Below are 19802 nucleotides of genomic sequence, written 5' to 3'. Positions count from 1 at the left end.
AAATTATATTGCCAATTCTTAATTGGCTTCCAGGTCAATCCTCACAAGAAGTGACAGATGAACTCCTAGCAGATAAACATCTGTACATTACCCACCAGGTAGCCAAATTTGCGCTGGCAGCCAAGAAGCTCTGTTCCAGCTATGTGAATGCACTCCAATCTTAAGTCTTAATGTTGTACATTTCTTTTTATGCTGTAAACTGCTACAGGTTATGTTCTATGATTTTAGATGAAAGTTTTTCTTTTATTCTCTTGTCCATTGTAAAGGCCTTTGGCTATATACAATAAAAATTGACTGCCCCGGAATATTTGGTGATGCTCCAGAGGCTGCTTGGTGGAGAAAGGGTTGATCTGGCCCACGAGGGGCACTTGAGGGTCTTTGCAAGCTCTTGGGGCAACAGCGTTGTCCAAACCTTTACCTCCTGCAGCTGGCTCAGAGCTTCCGAGGACTGGGACGGCAGAGCCCCTCCAGATGGCTGTGATGGGGTTTTGGAGGAGCAGCTCACTGGAGGCACAGAGAGCTGGGAAATTGACAGCTGAAATGAAAATATGAGTGTTATGTAGGAAGCATCACTGCTGCTCGCTCTTCTGATGCAAGGTAAGGGATGGAGAGAAGAAAAGAGTTTATTCTGTCCTCCAGAATAGGCACGTAGAGATGCCTGGAATGGATGAATTCCTAAAGCAAGCAGCTGCATGGCGCTCCAATTAAGAGCTGATCCAGACATAATACAGAATGGGACATTCAGCTAAATTTTACATATACCACTTCAGTCTGACAGTGGGTACATGTGTGTGGTATTTGAAGACACCCAAGGTAACCAATGGAGTGTCATGGCTGAGCGCGGATTCGAACCCAGGCTTCCCCAGTCATAGGCCAACTCTCAAACCACTACAAATCAACTGACCACCATGAGAAGAGAATTAAGCTAAAAATGCACTGGTAAGCAGCTCGAGTGAAGCAGGGGAGCTTTCCTAGTGTGAATATGACATGAAAGAGAGTGGAAGAGAAGAGGGCAGCTCAAAGCCACCCTTTTATCTTGCATCCCATTAAAAGCAGGATTTGTGCAACATCAGCTTCTCATCCAATGACAGCAATGACGAGGTCGCAAAGCGAGTCACCAGTCCTCCTCTGCCTTCAAATCCAAATGGTTTTTCCTAGCAAGTTGACCCGCTAAGCTCCTTCATTTTCCCCCTGCCTTTTCTCTGCCATTGTCCAAGCCCCTTAATTTATGGGGGTGGGGGGTGGGGAATGCCCTCCATGAAAGAGAAGGACAAGAACTAGGACTCCACCGTTAAAACTAAACAAAACATTAAGCTGGCAATTCTCAAGCCACATGCCAGTGGAAATGAATGAAACTAAAGCCTCTCAGGAGCTCAAAGTACATCTCTTCATGAGTCACCACTCTGGCCCATGTTAGACCATAGCTGCCAAGTTTTCCCTTTTCTCACGAGGAAGCCTATTCAGCATAAGGGAATTTCCCTTAAAAAAGAGGCAGCTATGTGTTAGACACTGGCAACTGAACCACAGAAACCCTCCCAATGCAGAATTACGTACCCTTACCAATGCTCTGGTTGGCATCCCCCGCCCCTGGCCCCATCAGCCTTTGCTGGAGCAGGTAATTCTTCAGCACTGGGGACAATCAGATCATCAGATCACCCACAGTGCAAAAAGATCATAGGGACCTGAAAGGCCCACTTTCAAGTAAGGTTTTTCGCTACATCTCTGTCTGACTCACCACTCAGGGCCTGCCACTTTCCAATCAGACTCCACAGGTGGTGGATAACTGTTACGCAGCTCTCAGCATTACATGAGATTATATCATCCCATCGTTCCTGATGCAGGGATGTGGCAAATGGACCTGCCATTGGGTGGTTGGGGGAGAGATGCCCAGAACAGTGACTCATGCAGAAATAGAGAGGGTAGGCTCCTCCGAGAGCAGATAATTTCCCAGTCTTTCAGGGCGAAACTTTCGGTACTCCAGTTTTCAATTCAGGAAGTGGTGAGCCTCTGTTATTGAAAGCTTAGGAATACAGCATTAAACTGAACAGGTGGGAAACCTCCGAAGCACATACTTACCCCAGGACCTCGGGAATAATCTTGGGTGGAAACCAGCACCTGAGGGGAAGGTGGAGACCCTATGAGAGACAGAAGATCAGGTATGGTCAGCAGGGAGGTGAAGGTTGTCTGTTGGGTTTTGGTTGGCCATTTTAACGTGAAGGGGATGTTAACAGCTTCTTAGAAATCATGCAAGCGGGTCTTTACCAAGTAGAGCTTGTGTTTGCCCTGGAGATCTAATGCGGCATTGTTTTAAAAGAGTGGAGAAAAGTAATGTGGTGTGGCTTGACAGGCCAATCATTATTGTGTGTGTCCTTGAGTCCACCCTCAGAGTTCTGCCTTCCTAGCTGGGCTCTAAATTGCATCCCATTCTCTCCAGCCCCCAGAATCCAGGAGACTTCGGGGGGGGGGACTAGATAACCCTTCCTTGAGGTCCCTTCTAATTCTACAATTCTATCATTCTATGAAATGGGCCGTGTGGCCTCACACTCAACCCTTCTGGTTCTGAAGAGGCAATGGAGGAATGGGAGTCCTTTTGATTTCCACTTGTCCCCTGGAGATGTGTACACCAGTGTGGCCTAGTGGTTAGTGTCAAACTATGACTCAGGAGTGGGTGAGGGAAGCAACCCCAAATCCCCCACTTCTCCAGGAAATGCACTTGGTGACCTCAAGCCAGCGACCCTTTCTCAGCCTAGCCTGCATCACAGGGTTGTTGTGCAGATACAAAGAGAGAGAAGGAAAGAACCATTTGCGCCCATTAGGAGAAAAAAGATGGGATATTATATAAAGAAAAAGTTCAGGGGGTTGGTGCCTATTTCGCACAGCAATTTCCCGCCCCCCCACACCACCTCCACAGAGATAAGACTATGTTCCTTCTTTGCTGTAAAACACAGCTTCTTCATCACTGTAATGTGCTGCGTTTTTTTCCCTTACAGCCATACAGGCCCCGGTTAAATGGGTTGTTTAATGAGACGTGAACGCATCCGAATACTTAAGGTTTCGCCTGCCTTTTACATCATTCCTTGTCACCTTTTTAGTCTGCTGGAGCGTTCAGACCCTGCGATCCTGCTTCAAAAGCTGTGCTGTCATCCTTGTACCTAGCTGGTATAGGGGTGTTGTGCTCCACCCCACCTCCCACATACCTAGTTGGAAGAGAAACAGATGCCCCCCACTTTTGTGGAACCATGTGAGGTATAAAATGGCCTAACTGGCTTCAGGTGGGTTGCAGGGAGTGCCTTCCACACAAACATACGAGTCTTCCTGCCCCGTAGAACTCTGATTCCGTTGCTGCTGCCATTTTGCTTGGTAATAGGGCAGGCTTAGACAATCCAGAGGCTTCCTTCTGCCTGCAGATCACAGGGGTTAGCACTGCATGCCAGATTCCCCTCTGCAGCCTGGGTAGCAGCTCATCAGGCTATATGCAGTCCAAGTTGCAGATCTGAACATTCGCCATACAAGCCCCAACCAGGCCATCACTCTGATGTGCCGCCCCTAATGAGGCTCATAGCCAACGCTAAGAACAGAAGAGGAGCCTTCTTGATCAGGCCGATGGCTCATCTAGTCCACCATCCTTTTATCGCATTGGGCAACCAGATACTCCCAAGGGCAACCTGCAAGGCAGGACCCAAGCACAATGACACACTCCCTTCCTGTGGCTTCCAGCAACTGGTATTCAGAAGCATTGCTGCTTCATAAAGGCAGAGCATTGCCATCATGGCTAATAACCATTGGTAGCCATAACCCCCAAGATTTTGTCTAATTCTCTTTTAACACCATCTAAGGTAGTGGGCATCACTGCCTCCTGCAGGAGTGAGTTCCATAGTTTAAATCTGCACTTCAAGGAGGGCTTTCTTTTATCTGTCCTGAAACTTCCAACATGCAGCTTCATTGGATGTCCACAAATTCTAGGGTTTTGAGAGAGCGAGAGAAACTTTCCTTTATCCACTTTCTCCATGCCAGGCATAATTTTATAAATGTCTATCATGTCTATCATCTCAGTCGCCTTTTCTCTAGATCAACAGGTGCCCAACCCTGCAATCTGTCCTCATAGGAGAGTTCTCTCCAAAGCTCATCCTTGAGGGTCTTTAGATAAAGCTCGAGGTGCACCATGGTCTGAACAGTCCCTGGTTAAAAGTGTTGTGTGGGGAGCCAATGTGGTGTTGTGGTTAGTGCCAGACTAGGACACGAGTTCAAACCCCCGCCTGTCGGTCATGAAGCTCACCAAGTGACTGGCCACTGCCACTCAACCTAACCTACATCACAGGACTGTTGTGAGGATTAAGTAAGGGGGGGAGCCATGTACATCACCTTGTGCTCCTTGAAGAAAATGCAAAAAAGAAAAAGAAAATAAAAGAAGCAAAACAAGAGCAATAAAAATAAATAGATAAGGCAAAAGCTCGAGTCACTGATGACTTTGCTGGAGCAATTCACCCTGTAGATGAAAACACTGTTTCCCTCTAATCTTTGAGATTGCTCCTTTCTTCTGTATTGTGAAGAGTTAACAATGAATCTCTCTCTCTCTCTCTCTCTCTCTCTCTCTCTCTCTCTCTCTCTCTCTCTCTCTCTCCTGGTTCTGAGCCAAGCTGTTCAAGGAGAGCGGAGTTAAAGTAAGAGTGGCCATGGTCACACCACGCCTGGGCCAGGAAGGCAAAATGAACAGCCATCCTTCAGAGAAGTTGTCCTGAGCAACCAGCAACAGGGGTCAGATCTATTTTTAAGAGGAACTCTATTGGCTGATAAGACACATGATGCAAGGACACTTTGTCGAGGCACGTGTGGCCTGCACGACACCAGAAAGTGATGGATGAGTGCAATCCCTCTCCTCTGCTTAGCAAAGAAGACAAGCAACCTTCACCAAGAAGCATAGGCAGTACAGGATCAGAACAGTCCAATGCCAAGGCTACAGCTGCAAGAGGAGACAAGGATGGAGCTGGGGAAAAAGTCACTAACCTGGATTAGTGGCAACAAAACGCACTCCATACAAAAACTTTGTTTCATTCAGTTACATTGTCCCTCAGTTATTTGCCATCACGAAGCCAAATCTGATTGGCTTTGCAGCATTCTGACATTGTCCTATTTCTTGTGTGATCCCTGACTGGGTGGGATCACTCATGTCAACAAACCCAGGGAGGAAGAAGCAGTCGCGGCAGCCCATTTCCACTTCACCAAAATGGCTAGTTTCTGCATGAACATTTCTGTCTGGCTCAATTCCACCTATCCAGGTGCGTGGAGTCCCAAGCAGGACATTTTTAAGGATTGTGTGTCCAAATGGACACCCAATCCTGGCTACTAGCCTCCCGCTAAATGTGATTTGGATGCAGAACATTCATGTAATGAAACAGTGTGTGGGTAATAATTTAAAATGTTGAAAATATAAGGAGAACCTGCTGGATCAGGCCAGTGGCCCACCTAGGCTAGCATCCTGGCCACCAACTTGTGTGTGGGAAACTATCAAGCAGGGCCCTAGCACCAGAGAATTCTCCCCTCCAAGCAAATAAATATGAGCCAGATTAATTTCATTCCCATCCCTGGAAAGACACAGCTAAACACAGCTCCCTCAGTATTTAGGGAGCATGGTCTGCCTTGACACCAGCTGGCTATGTCCAGGGTGAATCATCTCTAAACAGAGACTGGCAGTTCTCTCTCCCAGGGTCCAGGTCCAGTACTCTGGGCATTGTTTACTATGGAACGACTCTGTTCACTGGAGGCCCACAGATTCTTTTGCAGTAATGGATGCAATGTTAATGATCTGAGTGAGAAGAGAGAAAGCATGGGCAGCACTGAACTGTTCGCCTCTGGAGCAGTCCATCTCCACTCTCCATCCCTGGGAGATGCAAGGATCTCTCAGCCAAAGACAATTTAAAAGCTCTGTGTTTTCCTGCTGGTAATATTTCAGTGGCAGCAGCGAGGAGTATGTTCTGAAATAGGCTGTCAGTAATTGTGACCTCCGTCAGCCTTCCCCAAAATGCAATGGAACCGGCTTCTGTGCAGCCGCTCCTGAATAGTCCCAATCAGCGTGACATTGCCGCTTCTTGAATAGACATATTCAGCCGGCAATTAAGGGGAGATCAGGAGACCAAATGGGGCGGGAGGGGGGGGGAATGAGGCCCTCAGCGAATTGGGATTGAAAGGAGCTGGCAATGGCAGGCTGCAAAGGGACAAAATCCCAAGGCAGAGGATGAGCTAGGACAACACAGGGCTCATACCCTCCCTCTTTGGTTCTGCCTCATGCAGAAAGAAGTTGCTCTGCTGAAGACATAATCTGACAACACACCGAACGTTCACCAGTTGCTGTGCTAGGGGGACCAGGAGAGGAAGGAGGCAGCATCTGCGTTATGTTTAATTGCATTTTATAATGCTGTTTTAATTGGCATTTCTGTCTTCAGCACTTTGGATTTAAAAAGAAAAACGAAAAACATTATATATAGTTTTGGGAGGGGGAGGTATAAATAAATAAATCCTAGACACACTTAATAGGCAAAATTATTCCCCGTATGAGTTGGCACTGAGCAATGCAAAGGATCAATCTGCAATGACTTGTTCACACATGAAAAGGCCTTAAGAGCTGCTACACATATTGTAACCATGGCAAGGACCGAGAGTTTTCCAAGGACACTGCCACACAAGAAACATGTAACACATGGCCAGCACACGCAAGGAAATCTGCATCTTTAACCACCAGTGTACATGTGTCTGGGGGAAATACATGGTTTCCAGGCAAACATACCACATGCAACATGCAACAAGCACCTATTACATGTTCACTGTGAGAAATTCCACTAGCTGTCAGAATGTGTAGGGCTCCTATTGAAGCCACAATCTGGACCCCACCCAGCAGAGGACAATTTTAAAGGCCTTGGGGATGGGCTCAGTGGTAAAGCATCAGCTTTGGAGGCAGAAGTCCCCAGGTTCTACCCCAGAAACTCCAGGTAAGGGTAAAGAAGACCCTAGTCTGAAACCAAGAAGAGTCACAGACATTGAAGCCAGTACTGAGCTAGACAGACCAATGCTCTGACTTCAATAAGGCACCTTTCTATTTATATTAGAACCATGAAGACTACCATCTTACTTTATTTTAAGGGAAAGGGTTGTAGCTCAGTGGTAGAGCAGCTGCTTTGTATGCATCAAGCCCCAGGTTCAGGCCCCAGGGGCATCTTGCTGCAAAACCCCTGCTGCAAAGCCCAGAAAGCTATCACCAGTCTGACCAGTTGACATTGGGCTAGATGGGCTAATGATCTGATTCAGTATAAGCCACCTTCCTCTGTTCCTATGACATGGGAGGATGAAGAAGTCGGGGGCCCTGAACCACTGCAAAAAGCAGCCAATGGAGCAGTCATTCTGCTTCGCCAACGAGCACCTTTGCATCATACTGGACGAGGCAGCCAGGCCCCAAAGGGAAGGCATACTTAGGGGCATAAGCGAGGAAGCCAGAATTGACTATGTCTTCCTGGCAGATGTCCATGGTGAGCTTAGGAACCCTCCTTCTCCAACACCTCGTCAAGCCCAGGGATCATGGGAGTCATCTCAACCCCGTGTAAGAAAGAGCATGGCCCCTTTAAATCTCAAGAATCAGACTCTTTCTCTACAGGACTGACACCCCACCCCCAAGTTGATTCCAGGTTAGTGCTGAGTTAAGGTTGCTTCACAGGAAGTTGTCCATCCAGACTAGTGCTGAGTGAAGCAGGCTCTGCGGGAGGCTGTCCGTGGTCCTGATCAAGAGGTCCAGACTGGTGTTGGGCAAAAGTGGCTCCACAGGAAGCTCTCCCTGGTCCTGAACCCCAGCCGGCTGCCCTACACTGTACCTCAACTGACTACGAACATCCCTGCGGAGCCCAGCCTGGAATGAGAAGGGTCCCCAGCTGAGTCCCAACAAGCTCTGTCTCAAGCAGAGCCCCAGCTGGAAGAGGCAGTAGGGGAGTGCACAGCACGCTCAGAGGACTCATCCTCCCCCTCCTCTCTCATTCGGGTTTGATTCTGACCAGCTGAACTGCCTCTGTCGGGAGGAATGTCAGTGGCACAGCAGTGCCTCGATCACTTCCATTTATGTCACAATAAACTAGATTGTCTCCTAAGCGCTATTGCTCCCCTCCCCAACGCCCCTGTGCCAGCACGGCTAACTCAACTACCGCTCAGGATTATGTCAAGGAGAGTCTAAGTGAAATTGCCACCATTAAACTTTTTTTTTCAATTGACCCTCACCAGTTCCAGGTTTTAAAACCTATTAAACAACACATGAAACCCACCTCTTGTTGAAACCAGAGCATTTGCAAACAGAATATAGGTCAGCACAGGTCCCAGCAAGGCAGAAGCCTGGGAGACACTGCGCTCTAGTGGCCCCATGGAGGAAATGCATCTTATTTTGCTGCTGCTGCTTCTAATGCTGCAGCAAGAAATAAAAGACAATTGGGGGGATTGTTCGTAATATCTCTCAGCCTAAGTGCTTCTCTCAAGATGACAGCTTCAGTGGCATCAGGATTACCAAAGGAACTTACAGTGCTGGTGAAATATTCAGGCAGGGAAAGGTCTCAGCCAGGACTTTAAATGCTATCACATTATTTTGCCTCTTCCAGACTCTTCTGAAAAGGATGCTTCGAAGGGGGAGAGCTAAACTGAAATGTATCTTGGCAGCAAAATCATGAGCAAACCAACTCTGAGCCCAAAGGATTATGGGAGCTCAGTTTCAGGCAGGGAAAGGGGGGCCTTACTTCACCCCGAGGGCAACAATCCCTCGTAGGCAGCCTTTTGGGAAATGGATGCCAATGTCTGGTGGGGCCAGAGGCAAAAATGGGTGGATTCTTTACTTATGTGTGATAGACTGCATTCTAGCTATTCAAAAGCCAGCATTTTCTACAACCCATCCCCTATCTCTTTTTCTAGGCAGGCAATAAGTATTTTATTGCATTCCAGCCAGGACAAAGAACTCAAGAAGAGTGTGGAACAGGGCGAGTAAGGGGTGTGGTTTTTTAAAATTTTATTTATTTCATGCATTTATATCCCGCTTTTCCTTCAATGAGCTCAAGGTGGGGTACCTGGTTCGCTCCCCTCCTCGTTTTATCTTCACAGCAACCTTGCATGGCAGGTTAGGCTAAGAAGCAGTGACTGGCTTCCCAAGGTCACCCAGGGAATTTCACTGTTGAGCAGGGATTTGAACCCTGGTCTTCCAGGTCCTGCACTATAACCACTATGCCACACTAGCTCTTGTGGCCTCAGGAGACTCTTGATGGCCAGATGGAAGTCTGCAGTGCTGCATTAGGCTCCCAGGATTGAAGTTCACCCTACTCCTGCTCCAGGGGGATGAAGGGCAACTGTCTGGTGTGATTCAGAAGAGGTGCCCTCCTTTGACTACTGGAACCCATTCTGATGCCCACTTTCCACCACATCAAGCTAATCCTTACAATTGCTTCTGTAATGTAAGAACAATGGTTCCATGGGGTAAACATATGTAGCTTCCTAAAGCCCCATGCGTCACACACAAGCTTCTAAGAACACCCCGTTCTCCCACAGGTCTTTGTAAAATTGTGCTTAATTCCATTTTTTTTAAATGAAGAGGATCTTATTCCTGATTCCACAATGAAACTGGCTCTTTGCTAGGAGACCAAAGTTCTTGCTACCAGCGGATCCTCTCTGGCACTTTCTCAACTGCACACAGTCCTAAAAAAGTCAGTAACTGCACCACATTAATAAGGTAATAAAGGCGCATATGAGTGTTCACACAGGCTGTTAAGTTGAGAGGAATACAGTTAAAACATCCACAGACAAATGGGAAAAGATTAAAAAGAGCAATGCAAAGCAGATTTTGATGAACGGTGGGACAGCGCTTCACTTCATCTTTTAATGCAAGGCTGTTCGTTACCCACCCCAGATAAAGGCAAACTATATAAATGCATTAATTCCTATTGCTGGTTCTTGAACAGGAGCCAGCCAGGTACGGTTGCAGAGTTCAATGCAATTTCCTGTCTTATTGTTAAGTGACTGAATGATAAAGTCTAGGATCTGGCCTATGCAGTCAGCAGAATTACATGGTGCAGTTATTGCTCAGACTTCAGGAGGCATGCTGCATGCTTGAGGGCACTCCCCCCCCAAAAAAAAAACTGTCTGAGGAAAGGCAGCACATCAGGATGAAATTTTCTAGCTCAGTTCTCCAACATGCTAGTTTTCTATCTGCAGAGATATGTTTTGGGTTTTTTTTTTTAAGGGGAGGCTTTTGTTATGTTGTCGGTAAATTCAAGGAAGCCTCAGGTGTTAATATATCTAAGACTTTGGGGCAAGTGGGAGAGATATAACCAGTGGCTTGCCTCCAGGTACGTTCTACTCAGAGTAGACCCATTGAAATGAATAGGCCCGAGTCAGTTATGCCCATTAACTACAGTGGGTCTACTCTGAATAGCACGGGCACTTAAGACAACCCAGCAATGGCCAGATGTGTTTGTAATTTCTAGGATTAGAACGTGTGACTCATAATGTTCCTCTTCAATCCAAAAAGAACATGGTGGCCCAAAAATCCTTCTCCATCTTAGATAATAATTCAGCTACAGTGGTGCCTCGCTAGACGAATTTAATTCGTTCCATGGGTCTTCTCTTATAACAAAAAATTTGTCTAGCGAATCCCATAGGAAAGCATTATTTTTTTGCCCATAGGAACACATTAATTGAATTTCAATGCATTCCTATGGGAAACCGCGATTCGCTAGACGAATTTTTCGTAAAACGCATTCGTCTAGCGAGGCAACCTCCGCTAGAAAAAACCTTTAGTTAAGCGGAAATTTTGTTAAGCAGGGCATTCATTAAGCGAGGTACCACTGTACTATATGGAATGCTCCCTGCCTCACCGTCTCCTTCTTTTCTCTCAAACTTATGGAAGCAAGAGAAGCAAGGTCTCTTCACCTGCAGCCCTTTCCCTACCTCCAGTGCCCAGAATCACTGCAACAGCATCCCAAGTACAAGGAATAATGGGAAATATAGGTCTCCAGGTTCCTGAATCTACATTGTGGGCCCAGGTTCACTGAATTATTACATTTCCCATTTTAGGCACCAGGCAGAGGAAGATGGAAAACCCACGGGGAGAAACGTTAGTTTTGCCATGTACATTGGGTTGAAAGTGTTGACAGCACCTGTCTAGCGCAGGTGTAGGAAACCTTCGACCCTCCGGATGCTCCTGAATCACAACTCCCATCAGCTCCAGCAAGAGTGGCCAGGGATGACGAGAGCTGAAGCAACATCTGGAGGGCCAAAGGTCCCCAACACTTGGTCTGGGGCAGGAGTTCATTGTATGCTACTAGCCGCAATGGAAGCTATGCTCCGCCTCCACAATCAGAGGTGGCAATGCTTCTGAACACCAGTTGCTGGAAACAGCAAATTACCTTCCAAGTCCCGGACTGCAGAATCAGGGACCGGCAGCCGTGTGACACCGGAAGTTGTGTCGACGTAACTTCCGGTGTCGCTTTGCCCTTCTATGGGCACCAAAAATGGCCACCGCCGACACAGGAAGTTGCCTGTACGCATGTCAGAAAGTGCGCCGACGCAACTTCCGGTGTCGCTCCGCCCATCTATGGGCACCAAAAATGGCTGCCGCCGACACCAGAAGTCGCGTCTATGCACTTCCGGACATGCATAGATGCAACTTTTGAAGCCGGCGGCGGCCATTTTTGGTGCCCATAGAAGGGCAAATCGGAAAGTAAAAAAAAATGGCTGCCGGCAGGAGAAAATAACGGAGAAAAACAGGAGACGAAGTGATATGGGGGACCACCGGGAAAAGGTAAGTAAAAACGGGGGGTTTCCCAGGGAAAACGGGGTACTTGGCAGCTATAAACAGCAAGAGGGGAGAGAGCGCTCTTGCGGTGTTTGGGTTATGCCTGCAAGATACCCACATATTGTTGGCCACTGTAAAAAAAGGATGCTGGACGAGATGGGCTACCTTTGGCCTGATCCAACAGGCTGCTCTTAAGTTCTTATGGGCGGGGCCAGGGGAGCACAACCCAGAAACATCTAACCCAGATATTACAAACTGAACACTTTTTCCAACCCAGGAGTGAAATCTCCACCTTGTAGTGTAACAAAATATGAAGAGAAGGGATTCTGACTAAATATTAGGAACAACTTTCTGACAATAACAGCTCTTTTGACAGTGGAATGGCCTCCCTCAGAAGGTGGTGGCCACCTTTCCAGGGATTCTTTAGCTGTGATTCCTGCATTGCAGCGGGCCAACTCTACAGTTCTGTGACCTCAAAGGTGGTAGGCTCTCCTTCGCAGGAACCTTTTGAGCCGAGGTTGGATGGCCTTCTGTCGGTGATTATTTAGTTGTGATTTCTGCTTTACAGGGGGTTGGATTGCAATTCTATGATTCTATTCTGTGAGTCAACTCCATCTTAGCAGCACTTGACAGACGGCACCGTGTTCCCTTCTCCAGCCACAGTGCTTGTGTGGCTGCCACGGGAGCGCCTAGCTCCCGTTAAGGAGCCCACGTCCGTGCACCAGAAACAACAGCCTCTCGAGCTGCAGGCAGCTGAACGGCGGCACTTAAAAGGCTGGAAGAGAGTGGGAATCTCGCCAAGAAAGCAGAGCCCAAGTTTTTGGCCTTATCTCTCAAAATTCCCCAACCACAGCAGCGCATTTTAAGTGGTCTCTCCCCACCTCCACCAAGTTCTGGAGTGGAACAGACGTCCCGCTGTGCGTTTGAAGAGTTAGCAATCTGGAAAAAGAACTCACTGGGGGACGGCGTGGGCGGAGGATTCTTTGAGAGAGGAGCCTCTCCCTTCGTGCTGCTTGAGGGTTTTCCAGCCACTGCAGGTTGTTCCTCCGAGCCGGTGGAGAAGTGGAACTGAACAGTCCCTGACTCAACCTGCTTCACCTGGGATTTGAAAAAAAGGAGAGGGGAGGAAGCAAAGACATTCTTATTTCTCCTGTTCTTCATGTTGCCACTGTGGAACAGCAGAACTGTATAAAATCCTAATGTTCTGGGCCGAAGGAATCTGACTTCTGCCCCAAGAATTCTGAGACCTGCATAAATTGTGCACACTTCTGCAATTTCTACTATTCGATGTAGTCTTGGCTTAACCATGGGGGTAGAAGAAGCACAGACTTTCTGCCCCCTATTCTAACCACTGGAGTTCTTGTTTGGTAGCCCTTCTGCCTTCTCAGATTTTAGCAGGTATTCACACATGTTAAGGACTAGAAACTCCTTTCTCTCTCTTAAAGAAAGCTGGGGTTCTCAGAAAATACCTGCTTTTGCGCAGAAAGTCCCAGGTTCAATGCTCAGCATGTGGCTTTGCATCCCTGGAATCCAAGCCTAGTAGACGCTCCTGGTCGGTTTAGCACCCTAGCCGCTGGCTGGGACTGTTTATTATTATTTAGTTCATAAAATTTATATGTTGCTCAATTATAAAAAAAACCTCAAAGCAGTTTAGGTAAAGGTAAAGGGGCCCCTGACCATCAGGTCCAGTCGTGTCCAACTCTGGGGTTGCGGCGCTCATCTCGCTCTATAGGCCGAGGGAGCCAGCATTTGTCCGCAGACAGCTTCAGGGTCATGTGGCCAGCATGACTAAGCCACTTCTGGCGAACCAGAGCAGCGCACGGAAACGCTGTTTACCTTCCCACCGGAGCGGTCCCTATTTATCTACTTGCACTTTGATGTGCTTTCGAACTGCTAGGTGGGCAGGAGCTGGGACTGAGCAACGGGAGCTCACCCCGTTGCAGGGATTCGAACCGCCGACCTTCTGATCAGCAAGCCCTAGACTCTGTGGTTTAACCCACAGCGCCACCTGGGTCCCTCAGTTTACAAAAATGTAAAACTACAAAATCAGGAGAAAATTGCCATACGTTACAAAATGCAAGACAAGAAACTAAAATTAAAACAGATTAAATTTCACATCAGATTTTCTAACCACCTGGCTTGACTAAACAAAAATGCTTTTAGCAGGAGCCAAACAGAATACAGTGAAGGTGCTTGCTTGATATCAATGGGCAGGGAGTTCCAAAGTGTAAGTGCTGCCACAGTAAATGATTGGGTTTTGACAAATAAGTAATAGGTATTATGTGGCACATGTAGTAGTGCCAATTCTCATAGGTTCCTCCCTCTGACTGCTCTTTATGGCTGATTTGCTGACTGGCTTCACCATGTCCCTGGCTAGAGGCCTGTTGCCTCCAAACCACCAGCTCTGCCAATACTTCCCCCCAAATATGTTTCTGGGGATCACAACTCACCTCTTCAGAGCTCATGGTGGCTGGTGGTGTCTTGTACACCAAAACGTGACTGGGATTATGTTGCACTCCTCCTTGCAATGGCAGGACCACGTTTGAAGAAGTTGCGTCCGGTGAGGGGTTCCAAACAGCCCAGCGAATTGAGTGCATGTAAGCCGGCGTTGTCAGCGATGTAACGGATGGCGTCTGTAGTTCAAGGGGGCGGGGGGCAGGAGTGGATGTGAGAATGAAGATATCACTTATTAATGTCAGTTCCATGGGGCTGTTACACTCTGAGCATCGCACACCGGTGTGACCAAGAAATGCAGTCCGGATTATGCAGATATATACAGATATCTGTGGAATAGCATCCCTGTTGAGATAAGACAGGCACACGCTTTCCAGAAATGGCTGAAGAGATTTTTGTGTTGACAGGCTTCACTAGCTAGGTCTTTACCATGAATGTCCACTTGTTATGGATTTGTTGCTTTTGTGTGTGTGTGTGTGTGTGTGTGTGTGTGTGTGTGTTTATAATTATAATTATATGTTAATCGCCTTGAGACAGTGGTTTAAGGCAACTAATAGATTCATGTTATAATTAATTGATTAATAGCTCTGTTTAAACTGCCCAAGATGGTGGCAATTGCTGCCTCCCGCAGGAGCAACCTCTGCAGATTAACTATGAGCTGCATGAAGAAGGACTTTTTACCTGTCCTGAATCTTCCAACATTCAGCTTCCTTGGATGCCCATGAGTTCCAGTGTTACGAGAGGGGGGGACTTTTTTCTATCCACTTTCTCAATGCCATCCATCATTTTATAAACTTCCATCATGTCGCCTTTTACTTGCCTTTTCTCTAAACTAAGAAGTCCCAAATGCTGAAACTTTCCCCCAGTTGGGGTGCCCTTCTCCAAATCTTCTAAATCAAGTACACGGGTTGTACTTTTTAATTTGGCAATGTTACGTGGTGGTGCAGGCAATGTAGAAGTTAGAAGGGAATGGTTTGTTTGTTTGTTTTTAAAAAGAGCACAGTGGCAAACATATTAATACAATCTCCCTGTGACCTTGTTCCCCTATGTAAGCATCTGCCAACTTCATGAATCTGATAAAATAGGCCGTAGACCACAAAAGTTTATCTGCAATAATTGGTTAGCTTTTAAGGTGCCACAAGACTATTCGTTTACAGTAAATTAAATATGAATACGATTCATGATTTTGGATAAAATCAAGTAATAATCCAAAAAAAGAGCCCCTTCCCAAAAATACATAGTTTCGAACTCCTTGCTGCTTCTAAAATGATGTGCTATGTTCCAGCTGATCCTGGAGCCAAAAAACCCCAGGATTTTTCAAGGGCAACTTCCTCCCGCTTTACCAATGTCCTTGTGTAATTAAACCTTCATTATCTGTGTTCCCACTCCATAGTCTATGGTAGAGTGGTGGGAAAGGGCCTTTGTAGCACTGAGATTATGGAGTAGGTGGTAGGTATTATTATCAGCAATAATAATAATAATTAAGCTTGGTTCATATTTTGTACAAAAAGCAACTCAAAGTGATTTACAACCATAAATAAATAGGCATTGAAATGAGGCGTAAAATAAAAATCTAAAAGACAACCCTGTTCTTAAAAGGCGACATTTAATCATCCCACCCACTCAAGGAGGCCTCAAATAATTAAAAGGCCCAAGAAAAAAGACATGTTTTTGCCTGCCACCTAAGGATATGGAATAATGGCACCAGGCGAGCCTCGCCAGGGTGAACACTCCACAAGAGGGGGGCACCACTGAAGTGGCCCGTTCTTGGGTTGCTACACTCCAGGCCTCCCATGGAAGGAGCACACAGATTGCAGGGTCTGGGGCAGTATATATGGTGAGAGGCGGCCCTTGAAATACTTGGTAGACTGAGCTCTACTGATAGATCTGTTGATTCTTCGCAGTGGGTCAGGAAGAGCTTGTGACTCCCACTTGACTGACAGTAACAATGACTAATAGGCTTCCTTATCCCCCTAAACTGAAGTGATGGAACAAAGAAAGCATGAGGGCAGGAACCAGAATTGGATTTTTTGTGCGAAATGACTGTGAGTTAATTTCTGAAACTGATCACAATTCCTGGGCTGAGCATGTGCTCAGAAGCGCTCTGTTTCTTAGTGAGTGTCTGCCCTTCTGGCCAGAATTGTGCACCCGATTCTAGTTACAGGTCCAGGGTTCTAAGTAATAACAATAATAAAAATAACAAAGCAGATCCTGCAAGGCTGGTGATAGTTAGGCATTCAAACTGAAGAGGAGAGAACTGTTCCTTTTCTCCTAAGTCTTACCAAATTTAATATTAGCCCCATAAATCAACCCCAGCAATCAGGATTCGCTCTCCAGTATCTGGTGCTCTAGTACTAGTTCTGCTAGTAACCTGACCTTCCAAAGAGAAAGTGATGCAGGATGGGCTACACCGGTAGGAAGCACCATTCTGAATATGACATTATGGGCTGGCTTCTTAGCTAGAGAGGCTCAGGAGGCTCAGGCTGCCCCCGTTTTAAGGACTCTTCAGAAGGGTCTCAAAAGAAAAGCCTAGGAACTCACGGCTGCGTCCCAGCATTTTGAAATCCTTCTCCCGGCTCCTTGTAAATTGCTCATTACGAAAGCTACAAAGGCAATCAGCTTAGGGATTATCCACCCTCCAGAAAGGAGAGGGTAGGGGGTTAATTGGGTTCAGTGCGAAGCCACGGCCGGGCTGCGCAAAAGGGCTGTTGATGACACTCTGGAGCGCTGGGAGGCATGCTAATCTGCACATCTCACACTCATATGACGGGCAGACTGTCTGGCGCAGGAGCCTGATTGCGGTAGCTCAGCATAGAAACTGGCTTATTTGGGGGCACCTGCCCGGGTACTGATCACTTTAGGGAAACTGCTTCCTCCTGTTTCATGGAGGATAATTTGGGATAATCAGCCTCATATGACCAGCATGCTTAACTCTAATTAATGCATGAAGGGGTTAAGACCATAGAGTAAGCTGCCCTGCTGGGCTTAGCTAGGCCATACCCCCTCACCTTGGCAGGAAGGGTTATCAAGCCTTTGTTCTTGAACTCCACCCTTCCCCAGCTCCCAGGTTCTTAAGGGCAAAGGTTGCAGCGGACCTGGTGGGGAGCCCGGAGTCTGCATCAGAGTGCTTCCGCTTTCTCCCCAGGGTGGCCGACTAGATCTCTCAAAGAGAAGCCCACAAGCAGGACCTACACTCTCCCCAGTTGTGATTCTCAGCTACTGGAATATTCAGGGGCATGCCTTCTCCAACAATTGGAGACAGAACACTGTTATCATAGCTAGCAGTCACTGATAATGACATACAAGTCCATAACCTAAAAGCAAAGATTACCTTTTGCTTCACAATTTCACAAATGCCGGTATTGCTTTCAAAAACCATTCTGATGATCATAATTCAAGACAACTGGGTCTCAACTATCTAACTATCAGGCCCCAAGTATCTCAGGCAGAGCTGGTTAATAAAGACCGGCTGTTTTTATAATGCAAGCTATTTTAATGCAAGGTAAACCAGTTTGGGTTTGGATTTGACATGCAGAGCACAGGAGAGGAGCTGTTCCTTTCCCCAGCAGGACCAGGTGCCATCCAGCAAGAAACTGAATTCCATTATTACCACAGCCTGGCATGTCTAATTCAAAACAGGAATGCACAAATGGTGTCTTCTCTGACCCACAGGGGAGATACAATCGCCTATTCTATAAATATTAAAATGTGCACACTGGGTTGGTATTCACAGTGTGATGTAGCTGTGGGAAGCAATGGGCGCACAGTGCCCTCCTAGATTATGTATGGGGAAAACATCAGGCATGGGATCAGTACACATAAAATACCAATGAGATTTCTCTGATGCACTGACAGTTCCTATTCTCTTGCGTCATCCCAGCCCTAGCCAATAGCTTCCAAGCATGCAAAATATCTCATGGGGGTGGGATGGGGAAATTGGCTAAGCTGCTGATGTATCCTGGGGATACACCACTTGCTTCTGCTGTGGTGAGCTGGTGGGGGAAGAAATCATGTTCCTTTATTCCAGGTTAATTAATCAAGCATAATTACAACCTGCTAGATTTGCATGCACAGATTAGAAAGGCCCATTTGAAAGGCGACAGGCTCCGTTTTACAAATGAATTGTTGTTGTTGTTTAGTCGTTTAGTCGTGTCCGACTCTTCGTGACCCCATGGACCATAGCACGCCAGGCACTCCTGTCTTGCACTGCCTCCCGCAATTTGGTCAAACTCATGTTCGTAGCTTCGAGAACACTGTCCAACCATCTTGTCCTCTGTCGTCCCCTTCTCCTAGTGCCCTCAATCTTTCCCAACATCAGGGTCTTTTCCAAGGATTCTTCTCTTCTCATGAGGTGGCCAAAGTATTGGAGCCTGAGCTTCACGATCTGTCCTTCCAGGGAGCACTCAGGGCTGATTTCCTTAAGAATGGATAGGTTTGATCTTCTTGCAGTCCATGGGACTCTCAAGAGTCTCCTCCAGCACCATAATTCAAAAGCATCAATTCTTCGGCGATCAGCCTTCTTTATGGTCCAGCTCTCACTTCCATACATCACTACTGGGAAAACCATATTTACAAATGAATAGACTGCTTTAATCCTAAATTTAAATGGGTGCTCCAGGGTTATTGCACCAGAACTTTCAAGATTTGAGTTAGTTAGGCCTGTTCACACATCTGTTGAGACCCAGCTTGCAGACAGCTCTGGCAGGGGCTCCCCAAGCTGTGAAGGTGAGCTGGGGCCACCTGCCCAGGCAATCTCATAGCCCTGGAATCTCAATTCCAAAGAGGATGGATCAGTTCACCGGGTGTGAAACCAGGAGAATCAGGTCGCATAACCCATAGCCTGGATTAGGCTGCACAGTACACAAAGACAACTTCCTCTCTGATGGATCTCCCAGAAGAGAAGGCACAACTAAGGTCCACCATTGGAGCCCTAGGGCAAGAGCATCACCCCCTGGCATTCTCTGGGCAGCAGCTCGTGCCAATCCTGGCCATCGCCCAGGCTGCCTGGGGCTAATGGTAGCTGGAATCCAACAACAACCAGAGAGCACCAGACCAGCTGTCCTCTGCCCTAAGATCTCAGTGTCAGGGCTATAAATATGTGTCTGGGCCAAAGCATTTGAGATGAACTCGTAAGACTTAAAGAAATCCAGCCTTCACACAGAAAACCAAATGATAGATAGCTCTGGCCTAGCATTTTGTGGGCATGCTAGTGTTCTCTATGCAGGGAATCATGTGGATTCCCTACATCACCTGACTGCCACCTGAAGTTGAACACATGCATCCATGAGAACTAAGCATAACTCAGATTTGTTTATGCAAAGCTGACCATCAACCACCATTGTGGTCCACCTGTCTGCATGAAGCCAAATCGAGCCTCCCTTATATTATCATTCAGCAAATAATGCCTAGGTATGAACAGAGGGGATGGAGCGGGTCTGTATAAGCCCCATAGTTTTGTTGTTGATTATTACTGCATTGCTTCTCTTTGCTCTCCTTAGTCATCTGCACACAGATCAAGTGAGTCTGGAAACAGAATACAGAAATT

General features: G+C 47.0%; 1 protein-coding gene across 2 annotated transcripts in view; it reads right to left on the bottom strand.

Moving 5' to 3' along the window:
* NPHP4 (nephrocystin 4) overlaps window positions 1-19802 on the bottom strand; it is a 100661-nt gene that overhangs the window by 34397 nt on the left and 46462 nt on the right. For both annotated transcript variants that reach the window (XM_088671789.1, XM_035119028.3), the window contains exons 10-13: window positions 14254-14436; window positions 12760-12901; window positions 2077-2135; window positions 419-535 (exon numbers count right to left, since the gene is read on the bottom strand). In XM_088671789.1, coding sequence (XP_088527915.1) covers window positions 419-535; window positions 2077-2135; window positions 12760-12901; window positions 14254-14436 — 501 coding nt within the window. The remainder of the gene's footprint in view (window positions 1-418; window positions 536-2076; window positions 2136-12759; window positions 12902-14253; window positions 14437-19802) is intronic.

Source organism: Zootoca vivipara, chromosome 6 (assembly GCF_965207765.1).
Source record: "Zootoca vivipara chromosome 6, rZooViv2.hap1.1, whole genome shotgun sequence".
Lineage (NCBI taxonomy): Eukaryota > Metazoa > Chordata > Lepidosauria > Squamata > Lacertidae > Zootoca > Zootoca vivipara.
This window is presented reverse-complemented; position numbering and strand designations above follow the sequence as displayed.